Below are 13,597 nucleotides of genomic sequence, written 5' to 3' on the forward strand. Positions count from 1 at the left end.
ACACACTAACACCGACAACTTTCAGCCAATGAATTACTTACCAAATGTGTGTCAAGAAATGCTACTGGGGCTCCTTCATACCAACAGCAATATGCCTGTATAATAGCTCACTGTGACTGCCATGTCAGACATTTCCTTTTCTTTCTTTTTAAAATTTTCTTCCTTTTCAGTCATGTGTGCTCACACCATAGTGTAATATATATATATATATATTAGTACTGTGCAGTGATTAAAATTATTAATCGCGATTAATCACGATTATCTGCAATTAATCTCAAACAATCACATTGTTATGTGCAAAATTCAATAATGAATTCATGTATCCCTATCTAGTTTGTTACAGAAAAACAAGTTACCCTCAGAGTCCAGAGCCATGATCAAAACATTGTAACAGGCACCATCCAAGCAACAGCAAGTTAACATTTCTAAATCTGTTTTCTTTTTTATCTGAACAGATACCAGCAGAAACATTTTCTTTTATCAGGGAGCAGCATAAGCAGTCTATGTTCAGTAGCAACTCTTTGAGGTCTAATATTTTTTCTAAAAAACTCAAGTTTTCTCAAAAGCGCATCAATGGTTTCAACATAAATCGACATAAAACGTCTGTTGCTGCCTGTTGTGCCTGGTGTCTGCGCCTGTTTGCAGCTTACGGTGGGCTGGATGCCTGGCTGTCTTTGTGAGACAGGTGCATAAGGGTGGCAGTTGCAGTGAAATGCAATATGTTCTGTACCTCCTATCATCGTGTCTGTCCTCCCAGGCGAACATTGACATAGGTACATCAGCTACACAAAAGTGTTCACCACCACAATCAGCTGATGCCGGTACCTCAGTTTCGTTTTCAATCTACATTTCCAGATTAACTGCATCAAAATTGGAGTCTGACAAAAATCAGATTCTGATTCAGCGATAATACGAAAAAAGTCATCCACGGATTATTTTGCTTTGAGCATTCACTTTGGTATCTCTCCACATGCCATTCTAGAAGCTGTTTTCTCTTCACTATTCATGCACGCACAGGGAATCGAGGTAACAAAGCTAACTTTGCTTCTAGCAAAAGAAAAAGTATTGTAACAAGAAGATCACTGATCTCTATCGATTGCTAGCGAGACTGAGGCTTTCAAAATCATAATAACAAAAACTGCATTAACACTCGATAAAATAATTGTCAGCGTTAATTAATTAATGCGTTAATGTGACAATAACACATTAACTTGCCCAGCCCTAACATATATATATAAAGCTACACTGTTGTATGAAAATGTGTGATATAAATAAATGTTGAACACAATTATGATTAGATATTATGTATTTCATTGTATTCCATTTAATATTTTACTTTGCTGTTAAAGGTTTTCATGTAATAACTAATTAACTGACATTCTTTAATATTAATTCACATACTCCTATGTCTAGAGATTTATTTGTATATTTTTGATGAACTGCAAGGAATATTATTTTCCTATTTTAAAAAAATATCCCCATACCCATTTTTTGAAATACTACTTTGGGTGATCTTGCCATTTTGTTGTCCTTTTGTGTTTAAACACTACAGTTGATTTGTGATTACTTGAAAGTATATGGACTGCTATGAAAAAAGTTGAAATTTAATCAGATCACTAAATGATCCAAAACTGAAGACCTGAATGATTAATCCACTTCTGTTAACAGGACCCTGTATACTATATCATTAAAATTTCACACTAATGCATTTGTTTCACTTTCAAATACAGTATGACGTGAAGTTCAGTGGTTAGAGTTACCTCTAATAGATCCCAATCCAGGGAGTTGTCTTTGTGGAGTGTGCAAGTTCTCCGGTGTGGTTTCTTTTACAATGCCAGATCCATGATGCCAGGAAGTTTAAATTCTGCATTTCCAAACTGTCCAAAAGTGAATTATAGTTGTGTGTGGGCCCTACCATGGCCCACAGTGCTGAGGCTCAATTCGATTAACAGATACTACTAAAGCAGGACTGTTTTGTATAAATATCAGCTGATTTTCCTTTAACACATCTGTTTTTATTTAACTTGATGTTCATAATCAATTAAATTGCATTCACAGTACAGTTATGCAAATAACTGTGTTCGAATATATATCTCTGTATACTGTGTGAACATAAGGGAGAATATTTTTTTTCTTGTATTTGTGCATTGCCCTTGCAAAAAAACTGGCAGATTTGTAAAACTGCCCATCCATTTCTACATTTTCCCAACCCCTTCTCATTTGTATTTCTTACCTGCTGAGATAGGTTTTCTTTCATTTGTATTTTCGTACGTTGAATTGACGATCCATCTGTTGCTAAACCCGCTCGTCGTTTTGTTACATTGTGTGCTGATACCGTCCCTCTTAATTTCATTTCAGTACGCATTTTACACTGTTCTGAAAAAAAACAGGGCGGCTCCGAGGCTAGGGATCTGTGCAGGCAATCGGAAAGGTTGCCGGTTCGAATCCCCGTTGGGCCGTTCAACAAGGCCTGCATATGCTTCGTCGTGGGTATGACATTAATCTGCAAGCAAAGGTTCTCCAATTAACATGGAAAACTTGGGGGTTTGTAGTAGAAGTTGCACTGCAGCCACTGTAAAAAAAAAAACAAAAAAAAAACACGCCGTTCCAGTGTGGGGCTGAGTGGTCACTCGCTTCACTCATGTCCCAATCGAGGTAGTTCGGCGTATGGTCGATGAAACAACGCGCAATCAGCGCCAACCTGTCCCTTAAGAAAGCTATTACCTATGTTAGGTTTATTGTCAGTTAATCAAAAAGTCGTTGTAACATCCTTATACACATGTAAGTGCTGGTGCATCCATTCATGTAATAAATCCACAGTTTTCATTTTAAAATTTTAGCTTAGAGCTTTTAGCGGGCATCTAGGCACAACATAAGAAGAGTCTTTCGCGGTCATATCAATATGAACACGTTCAAAACTCTTTTCATATTCTTAAACAATTCCCTTGATTTTCCCCAAAAGTGCAGCGTGGCAGTACGGTGTACATCGTCCAACGTTTTTGGCGCACAAACGCACGCGCGTGGGGAGGACCGCGTGACCAGTTATTTGTTTCAGTGGCTCCGCGCGGCGTCGCTTTGTTTGTGTTAAAAGGTCACACTTTTTGCTTCGTTTGTTGGTAAGAGTTTGCTTTTTTTTTATCATCCATGTTTCTTTCACCTTTCAGTGTCAAGGTGGCGAGACATAATATGGCTATTCAGTCTTTTGGAGGCTTTCTCTGTAGATTTGCTTCGTAAAACAGTTTCTTTCTCAGTAAGCCAAGGACGTTATATTTCGAACGCCTTTAAACCCATATGATAAAGGTGAATACAGTGCTACAGTAAACTAAACTAATATTTATAGGTGGGCACTACTTGGCAGCGGATTGGATTTAGAGAACCAGAATACACTGCTTTTGAATTGTTTCTTGCTGCCGGGTTAGAACCCCGACTGTTTTAATGCTTGATTAAGGTTTGCCACTTCCAAGTTATTTGTATTTAAGATGTGCTAGTTGGATGGGTTTTCAACGTTAAACTGGTCCCATATATGCCCTGAGTTTGGATGTTTGCGTGCGATGGAAACGAAAAGTGAAAAATGAAAATCCGAAAGTGGACACAAGTTAAGTTTGAGACTACTTGGATAGGCTTCAGCCTCCGCCGACCCAGCATTCAATAACCGACAGTCCGATGAAGGTAATCGGAGATCCAGGTTTATGAAAAGGATGGCGACCTTCACCATCTTAAATTAAAACAAAAAAATGTGTGTGTGGTATGCGCTGATTTATCGTCTTTTGGGGAATCGGGGAATGCTGTGCACTGGAAATGTCGCAGCATACAGTATGAGGTAATCGCTGACATAAAGAACCTTCCATGAATTCTGCCCACTCCCAAGCCCAACTTCAATAATACTCGCACTGCTTACCAAAAACGCAGGCTGATTGTGTCAAGTCTCACGTCTGCCATCAATAGGAAGACGCAAACAAGAATGAAGAAGCAGAATATGCGGGGTGCCCTATTTGCCTTCCCCCATTTTGTTCAATCCCTTTAAGTCCACTTTAAATAGTTTCCTTTTACTGGAAAGCCAAGAATAATACATTTACAATTTTTTGGATTACATGTCAATACATCAGATTGAAGACTGTTATTTCACATTATATACTTTAATATATATACCTGTATATAGCATATAGTTTCAATATAGAGCCTTATGATATATCTGTTAATGTGTATACTGCAGTTGGCCACAAAATATGTCAAGTGTTTATTGTGTAAAAATAATGCTTATAATTTAAAAAATATATAAATTAAATGGGTAAACAAAGTTGCTGATGTTTATGACAGTTAATAAGTAAAGTGGTAATATACTGTATTACTGCAACAAATATTCTATTATGCATCTTCCATAGCTCTTCAGAGCCTTTTTAGAACTCTTCATCAGTATTTAAATTGATTTTCTTTAACAGTAACTGATTAAATTTTAATATTAGAGTGATTTTTTTTCAAAGTAGGTTTTTGCAGAGTATGATTAAAATATCGGAGCACGGTGTCATATTTACATAAGTTATATTCACTGCATTACATAATTTAAGTTGGAAAAAACAAACCTCTTATACTTGAGTTGTAAATGCTAGTAAATGGTTAGATGACACATTGTTCATTAATAAATAATCTATGTTTAAAGAAAGGGTTTATGATTTAGTGTCATCAGTTTTTAAGGAACTTAATGCTCTATTCCCATTTTTCATTTTAAGTCACCATGTTAAGTCAATTTTACACCATAATTTGCTACTTGAAATTTCATTAATAAAACTATAATCAAATTAAATAATTTGCATATAATTATGGTTTTAATCCCATGTCAGTATTCTACAGCATAACCTTATTCCCTTTTTCAAAAGGGTGTATGTATCACTTGACAAAAATGCCAGTAACTTTATAAATACATTATAATAGTTAAATTACATTTATGGTAATTTTTAGTGCTTAAGCTTTATGTTGGCTATCGCTGGCATTTGTCATGCTGTAGTTTTGTTATAACTTCATCTTTTGGCATTTATTTATTATGTCTGAATTATTCAAAACATTTTACGTCGGAGATGCATGCTGTAACATGTACCCATGTTATCTTAAAAGATGTGTTTATGTTCTATCATTTAAAATACACAGTTAAAATTGAAAAATTACACTGTTAAAGACTGAATACATCAATGTGTTAACAGCTATGATCTCTAAATGTAAAGCGATAAGATAAATATTTAACTTACCAAATAATGTTGCCTTAATTTGGTTGTCCATAGTGCTGTTCATTTGCATTTTGCTGCTGAGCTTATTTTTAAATTCTTCAATTTTTATGAGTCACAGGGCATTACAGTGATATTTTATCAAACACCATTGCAGTTCCTGTGAGTAGCTTGCACACAGTGAATGTGTCGTCCATCTGAATCAGTGAGCTTTCCTGTGTGTGTGCTATTGAGGTTTTCTGAGATTTTTCACACATGCCAGCCTGTTCGCTTTCCCTGCTGCAGTGATTTCTTTTGCAGCCATCTCATCATTTCATTCACTTCAGACACTGCCCTTTACGACCTTGTCAGGGTTTCATGGCAACAACACGTACAGACGCCCATAGACTTACAATCAATATGGTTAATTACTGTTTGAACCTCTTGTGCAGCAGAAGCCAGCTGTCTGTCAGCAAAAGATGGCATAACTGCAGTGGAAGAGACAAGAGCCAGTACTTCAAAGAGCAGCAAATATCAGCATATATGTTCAATAAATATTTACATACATATTTATATAAAGTATAAGCTGTATTGTTTTTTTTTAATTCATGTCCAAACACGAATGTGTTTGGGGTACCATACAAGTATTGCATCTCTTGTGTAAACAAAACATCACTATAGAAAAATGGAATTGAGCCAGAATGTAAACCTTTTAAATTTTTTTAATAACAATTTACTAATGCATATTTTTTCTTATGTGTCTCTTTGAGGTGTCCATAAATTACTTTCCAAGCTATTTGAAACAAAGAAGAAATGTAAACCATAAGTATATTTAGTATTTAATTTCATACAAGTATTTTTGGATTTCTTTTTTATTTTTAAAACATTTTATTGTATATTAAGGATTTAAGAATGGAAATATAATTTATCTGTGTGTTGTAAACAAAATGCAGTATATGCATAATGAGAATGTGCTGTTTCAGGAAGGAAACTCAATGTGAAGGGTGTGGTGCAGATTGTAGTTGGTATTTGATGAGAGGTTCAAGGAAACAACTGATCACATGTGTATATGGAAACCTCAGTGATTACAGTCTTGTGTAGTTGTGCATTGTTTCCTTTGTGAAATTATATCAGGCATGCCTGCCATGAGAGGTCTTCCAGTGAATGAAAGGATCTTTGTGACATATGCATAAATAGCCAAATTGTCTTACAAACACAGGGCAGAGGACTGACACTACCAGGGAATAGCAAGCAACAATGTGATACTTACTGTACTGACAACATTTCTTTTAAGAATATACTCTAGCACCATTGTGCAAAAAGTCTCAAAGTTACTAACTGAGGGTTGTGTGTCCCAATATAGAAGCAGAGCTCAATGCTAAAGATGAGCTGATACCATACCTTTCCACTGTAGCCCCATACTGTTTAATGACAGACCCATTTTTGGTAATCCCTGCTGTACGGTGTAGACCAAAAATAAAGAATAAAGCTGGAAAGTTAACACAGAGATTTATTTTTGGTAGTTATATATTGCAATTAGTTTTGTGTCCTTTTGTAATTCATATGTGTAATGACATATGTAGTATGCATCTTAATAGCAATCAGAACTGTAGAGGACTGTGCTTTTGTTAGATAATGTAAGAAATTATGATTAAGTGTCAAAAATAAAGAATCAGAAGTTGTAATTATGTGGTTTTCAAGTTAGCAATCCATAAAAATATATAATGTGTTAATTGTTATTCATTTACAACTATATGTATTTGTGTGGTAAATTCTTAATTCAGTGGACTAATTGGTGAAAGGGGTTGCATGATAAAGAAAATTATCAATGAAATTTCAGTTATTTATTTTAGGAAATAAAAGTAGCACAAATGCTACTCCTTATTTAAATATTGTCTCCACAGCAGAAATATTTGCATAGATAAGAAAATTAACTAGATGTGGAAAAACAACGCTGTTGTACTAAAGCCCGATTACACCTTCAGATAATCCTGTAATTTAGCAGCATAGGGACATAAATTAAGAGGACATCAGAATAACATTTGGGAGCTTTAATGAGGATGTAATAAATATTTATCTAGGCTTATTTGTAATTTAACAGATCACTTCACTTAATTGAGAAGAAGACCATAATGCAGTGATGCAAAATTCAGATTAATAAAAATACCCCTGTTGCTTTTTACAGCTACAAAAGTTAGTTTCATAAAATGTAGATGTTTACTGTACTTAAAGTATTAAGGCATACATAACATACATACAGTATGTACTTCACAGACAAATGATATAGTACAGTATGTATCTGTCAGAGTGCTTAAAAATGTAACATATTTATGCTTGTTGTGAAATTACCTTAGTTAGAACAAGAGAGCCAAAGGGAGAAGATGGACTTTACAGAGCTGAAGTGAAATAGCCAGGAAATGCTGAGCTTTCGGTGGGTTGGTTGGTCTATATGATTTCCAGAATGTGGGGAGTACAGATAAGAACAAATTTCAGATATAAACATAATATAATATAATTTGCAGGAGATAATTACAACATCAGTTTTTTTTAACATTTTACCCAGAATGTGTAATCTGGCCTTGTTTTATCAAGATAATACATTCACATTTTTTGCATACATCTTGGCTTAAATGTAGCACCTGTACATTGGTAAAGACACATGAGTTAGCTATTTACATGGGACTAATGTGGGAAAAAGTTGAAACAACTAGTATTAGGTAACCACACAATATCCAAAAAACTAAGAAACTCAATCTTTACTGAAAGATTACTGAAGGATTTGGTACCGAAATATCCCAGTGATTTTTATTAATTGAGACATCAGCCTTTCTGGCATAGATCTGCACTGTGCTATAAAAGGCTTCTCTCCTTGGAGCTCGTTAGCTACTGGAAGACTATTGAAGTTGACTATTTCCAAGGGTTGCAAAAGTAGCATTTCCTTACAAATCCTGCCCTGTTAGCTCAGTTAACTGTTAGAATATCTTCAGCAATATCAAGACACTCCTTAAAGACAACAGAGATACTCATTGAGCTAAATACCACACCTCTCGCAATCATGAGTTTCAGTGAGGATGTGTATCAGAGATTGAAACAGCCAAACAATCACAGTATCAAGTTGAAACAAGTTGCTTTGATTAGGGTTATTTAAATGAAAGGATTTTTTTGGTGAGTTCAGATATGTTTAGCTACAAAGTGTACTTTTATTATTAGTTATATTTTTGTCAGTTATACATAACATTTTCTTTCATTATTTTCATTCATTTATACCTCGAACTAGAATTCTGTGTGTTACTTTTTCCTTCCAGCTCCCAGCCAATTGTATTGTTTTATTTTTTGCTATTTTTTATTTAGGTGATCAGAAGTAGTGAATGGGGGCATTAATTCATTGTTTTATTTGGATCTATATTTACATTCTCATTGTACTTTGGGCCACATTTCTTTCTAAGATTCAAACTGTGTAAGAATGTTACTTTGTTTTGAAGCAGATCAATGTTATGCATTGAAAATAAGTATATAAAGACCTTGAAACAGGCACTGCAACTGCTAGTTCACTTGAATTATAATAGCTCTGTGGTAAGTTGCTCTTGATTGTTGGTGATAGAAATCATTAACAGAAAAAAAATATATAGGCAGAAATTGTAATTGCACTATGCAGTTTGGTATAACTAAACTTATACAGGTGTGCTGCAGCCTTGTGTTTTGTTCTTATTAGAGGGTGTTTTCATATAAAATCCAAGAGCACCTGCTATCACCACTCTGTGTCTGTCTGTTTTCATTAAACAATTCAGTTTCCAGTGGACCAGATGCAGTTTTCTTGGAAGATATTTCATATAGAGACCACTGTACACATTTTAGAAACCTTAAAAACATCCATTTAAAAGCATTAGTAAATGTTCCAAATTACCTGTCTTAAAATACAGAAGCGTTCCATTTGACAGATTAGGTTATTTTTTTAAATTAAACTTTAGAGAAATTATTGCAACTTGTGTATTTTGTATGTTTTTCTCCTTTACACAGATGGTACTTAATCCTGACAGCAAAACAGATTCCCCATTGCAAGTTATTGGAACACCATCCAAGTTGCACATGTAGTAGGGATCACCTTGTCAACTCAGCTGATTGTGTGAACCTCTGCCACACTGCCTCACTTCTCCTGCTGCTTGTAGTTGTACAAGGTAAGTTAAATTATGTTAATAACCATAAAAATAAAAACTGAATAAGTTATGCATATAGTGAATATAAGTACTCAGTATTTACATTAAAACAACCTCATGGCTGTATTATCTGTAGACTATAATGATTCAGTTTGGCGGCATATATATATATACAGTGGTGTGAAAAACTATTTGCCCCCTTCCTGATTTCTTATTCTTTTGCATGTTTGTCACACAAAATGTTTCTGATCATCAAACACATTTAACCATTAGTCAAATATAACACAAGTAAACACAAAATGCAGTTGTTAAATGATGGTTTTTATTATTTAGGGAGAAAAAAAATCCAAACCTACATGGCCCTGTGTGAAAAAGCAATTGCCCCCTGAACCTAATAACTGGTTGGGCCACCCTTAGCAGCAATAACTGCAATCAAGCGTTTGCGATAACTTGCAATGAGTCTTTTACAGCGCTTTGGAGGAATTTTGGCCCACTCATCTTTGCAGAATCTATATATATATAATTCACTAAGGCAAGACAACCATGGAAAGCACGCTGGAAGGGGCGTGGATTCACTAAGCCGCCGACAAGTGAGACACCTATGGCGCGCAGGAAGGAGCCACGCCCACCAACTCCAAGACCATTGGATACGGCGACAACTCACAGAGCCACGCCCACCAACTTCGGACCTAACGACACAGAAAAACCGGCGTCATTTATATTCGTCTGTCATAGAGGTCACATGCAGCTCCGACCCACGTTGACTGTTAATAGAGGCATGTTTCTCGTGGAGGTGAATCGCCATATGCGGCGTGTAAAACTGTTTGCGAGGGGTATCCCATGGGATCCTTAAAACGTTCCTTTACAACTGAGGTTAAAACACAATGAAGTGAGCAGTCTTTAAAAAACGAGTTTTCGGTTACGACGCACGACTGCGTGCACTATAGCAAACTGTTTTACATGCTACATACAGCAATTCGCATCCGCGACAAACATGCGTCGTCTTAGATACTCCTGCACTTTGTACACACCCCCCTCGCACCGTGGTCGGGTGTCTTGGTGGATTATATATAGAAAGGCAGCCAAAACCGCACAGAGCAATGAAAAGTCTACGTGAGTCACAGGTGCATCTGGACTGTACAAAGACTCGAGTGACGAGTTGGAGGTGGGCACATGAGCAGGCAGTGTATACGAGAAATCAGCATGACGGAGGGAGCAGAGTGGATGTCCTTCTCCTCTCCTCCCTCTCCACCCTGAGCGCCGCACAGACGATTTTGTGTTGGTTCGTTCCGTGTATTGGTTAAAACCCAATGAAGGACTCACCTGCTTCACCAATGCAGGCCCCGCAACAGGCGATCCGGCGGAGTCATTCCCATGACCCACCGGGCAGCCAACCGGGTAACCAAAGTCTTTGGGTTCAGGGTGGAGTATGGTTACAAAGCTGAAACTTAAAGGAATTGACAGAAGGGCACCAACAGGTGTGGAGCCTTTTGCTTCATTTGACTCAACACAGGAAACCTCACCCGGCCCAGACACGGACAGGATTGACAGATTGATAGCTCATTCTCGATTCTGTGGGTGGTGGTGCATGGCAGTTCTTAGTTGGTGGATGGATGTCGCTGGTTATTTCCAAAAGCGAACGAGACTCCCGCCTGCTAAATAGTTACACGACCCAACAGCGGTCGGCGTCCAAATTCTTAGAGGGACAAGTGGCTTTCAGCCACGTGAGATTGAGCATTAACAGGTCTGGGATGCACTTGTATGTCCGGTACTGCACACGCGCTATACTGAATGGATCAACGTGTATCTACCCAGTGTGGGTAAGCCGTTGAACCCCATTCGTGATGGAGACCGTGGCTTCCAATTGTTCCCCACGAGCGAAATTCCCGATGCGTGTGGGTCATACGCTTGCACTGATTACGTCCCTGCCCTTTGTAAAGCCCCCCATGGTCGGGTGACTTGGTGGATTATATATAAAAAAAAAGCAGCCAGAACCGCAAAGAACAATGAAAAATCAACGTGGAAACCGACTGAGGCGGTGTTTTGAAAATTAACAGTCAACGTGACTCACAGGTGCGTGTGGACTGTACACAGACAAAAGCGACTCAGGTAGGGAGTTGGGGCGGGCACATAAGCGGCCAGTGCGTACTGAACGAGCGCCGTTCAACCCGTCCCCGCTTTGGAAGGAGAAAGCGCGACGGCGCTCTTCTGGTTTTCAGTCACGGACAATTGTATGTTGGTTCGTAGCATGCATTGTTGCAATGTTACTTTTCTTGGTGGTTTATTAAATTACGGATTTTTCAAATGTTTATTTTTTCCTCCGTGCTTAAAAATCATTTAAAAAGCGGCCTGATTATGCGGCGTATGCTACGCCGCGAGTTGGCTAGTTGTTGTAATTCAGCTTTATTTGAGGGTTTTCTAGCATGAACTGCCTTTTTAAGGTCATGCCATAGCATCTCCATTGGATTCAGGTCAGGACTTTGACTAGGCCACTCCAAAGTTTTCATTTTGTTTTTCTTCAGCCATTCAGAGGTGGATTTGCTGGTGTGTTTTGGGTCATTGTCCTGTTGCAGCACCCAAGATCGCTTCAGCTTGAGTTGACGAACAGATGGCGGACATTCTCCTTCAGGATTTTTTGGTAGACAGTAGAATTCATGGTTCCATCTATCACAGCAAGCCTTCCAGGTCCTGAAGCAGCAAAACAACCCCAGACCATCACACTACCACCACCATATTTTACTGTTGGTATGATGTTCTTTTCTGAAATGCTGTGTTCCTTTTACGCCAGATGTAACGGGACATTTGCCTTCCAAAAAGTTCAACTTTTGTCTCAACAGTCCACAAGATATTTTCCCAAAAGTCTTGGCAATCATTGAGATGTTTCTTAGCAAAATTGAAACGAGCCCTAATGTTCTTTTGCTTAACAGTGGTTTGCGTCTTGGAAATCTGCCATGCAGGCCGTTTTGCCCAGTCTCTTTCTTATGGTGGAGTCGTGAACACTGACCTTAATTGAGGCAAGTGAGGCCTGCAGTTCTTTAGACGTTGTCCTGGGGTCTTTTGTGACCTCTCGGATGAGTCGTCTCTGCGCTCTTGGGGTAATTTTGGTCGGCCGGCCACTCCTGGGACGGTTCACCACTGTTCCATGTTTTTGTCTTTTGTGGATAATGGCTCTCACTGTGGTTCGCTGGAGTGCCAAAGCTTTATAAATGGCTTTATAACCTTTACCAGAATGATAGATCTCATTTACTTCTGTTCTCATTTGTTCCTGAATTTCTTTGGATCTTGGCATGATGTCTAGCTTTTGAGGTGCTTTTGGTCTACTTCTCTGTGTCAGGCAGCTCCTATTTAAGTGATTTCTTGATTGAAACAGGTGTGGCAGTAATCAGGCCTGGGGGTGGCTACAGAAATTGAACTCAGGTATGATACACCACAATTAGGTTATTTTTTAACAAGGGGGCAATTACTTTTTCACACAGGGCCATGTAGGTTTGGATTGTTTTTCTCCGTAAATAATAAAAAACATCATTTAAAAACTGCATTTTGTGTTTACTTGTGTTATATTTGACTAATGGTTAAATGTGTTTGATGATCAGAAACATTTTGTGTGACAAACATGCAAAAGAATAAGAAATCAGGAAGGGGGCAAATAGTTTTTCACACCACTGTATATATATATATATATATATAGTGACAGTTTAGGGCTGTATCGCTTCCTTGAACCCCTGTACACGACTCCAGACACCAGATAAAAATCCAAATGATGACTTTATTTAATTGCCACATTGCACAAAGCACCCACTCCTCCACTATAAATAAATCACAATAACAATAGTACAATCCTCCAACTCCCAGACACGTTGCCACCTTTCCACCCAGCTCAGCTCGCCGTCTGGGAGCTCCCATAGTCCTTTTATTCTCCCTGACCCGAAAGTGTTCCCAAGCCCCAGTCCATGTGATTCAATATCACTTCCGGGTCAGGTTCAAGTCCTTCTTCTTCACCCCGGAAGCACATCGCTTTTCCTTTGACGCACTTCCGGGTTATAGGGAATAAAGAAGTCTTCGGTCCTCCCTGCAGCTCCCTCTTGCGGCCCATGTGGTACCCAGCAGGGCCGAGGATAAAAACTACAAAGTCACAAGACTCCCTGTTGGTCTTCGGGGCACCTCCATACTGCAGGAAGGGCTCCATCTGGCGGACTGGGGGTATTGGCCGGGATGACAAGCCGGCCAAGTACCACAATATATATATCA

At 38.1% G+C, this 13,597-nt stretch overlaps 2 protein-coding genes across 2 annotated transcripts in view; one reads left to right on the forward strand and one right to left on the reverse strand.

Annotated features, from left to right (window-relative positions):
• Window positions 1-5,486, reverse strand: part of si:ch211-212k18.5 (sal-like protein 2) — a 56,375-nt gene extending 50,889 nt beyond the window's left edge. Inside the window, exon 1 of the mRNA XM_039746247.1 lies at window positions 5,241-5,486. Coding sequence (XP_039602181.1) covers window positions 5,241-5,289 — 49 coding nt within the window. The 5' untranslated portion in view covers window positions 5,290-5,486. The remainder of the gene's footprint in view (window positions 1-5,240) is intronic.
• LOC120524399 (E3 ubiquitin-protein ligase CCNB1IP1) overlaps window positions 3,002-13,597 on the forward strand; it is a 76,237-nt gene continuing 65,641 nt past the window's right edge. Inside the window, exons 1-2 of the mRNA XM_039746256.1 lie at window positions 3,002-3,116; window positions 9,213-9,370. The gene's annotated coding sequence lies outside the window, so the exon portion shown is untranslated. The remainder of the gene's footprint in view (window positions 3,117-9,212; window positions 9,371-13,597) is intronic.

The sequence above is a fragment of the Polypterus senegalus genome, chromosome 1 (genome assembly GCF_016835505.1).
Source record: "Polypterus senegalus isolate Bchr_013 chromosome 1, ASM1683550v1, whole genome shotgun sequence".
NCBI classification, from domain to species: domain Eukaryota; kingdom Metazoa; phylum Chordata; class Cladistia; order Polypteriformes; family Polypteridae; genus Polypterus; species Polypterus senegalus.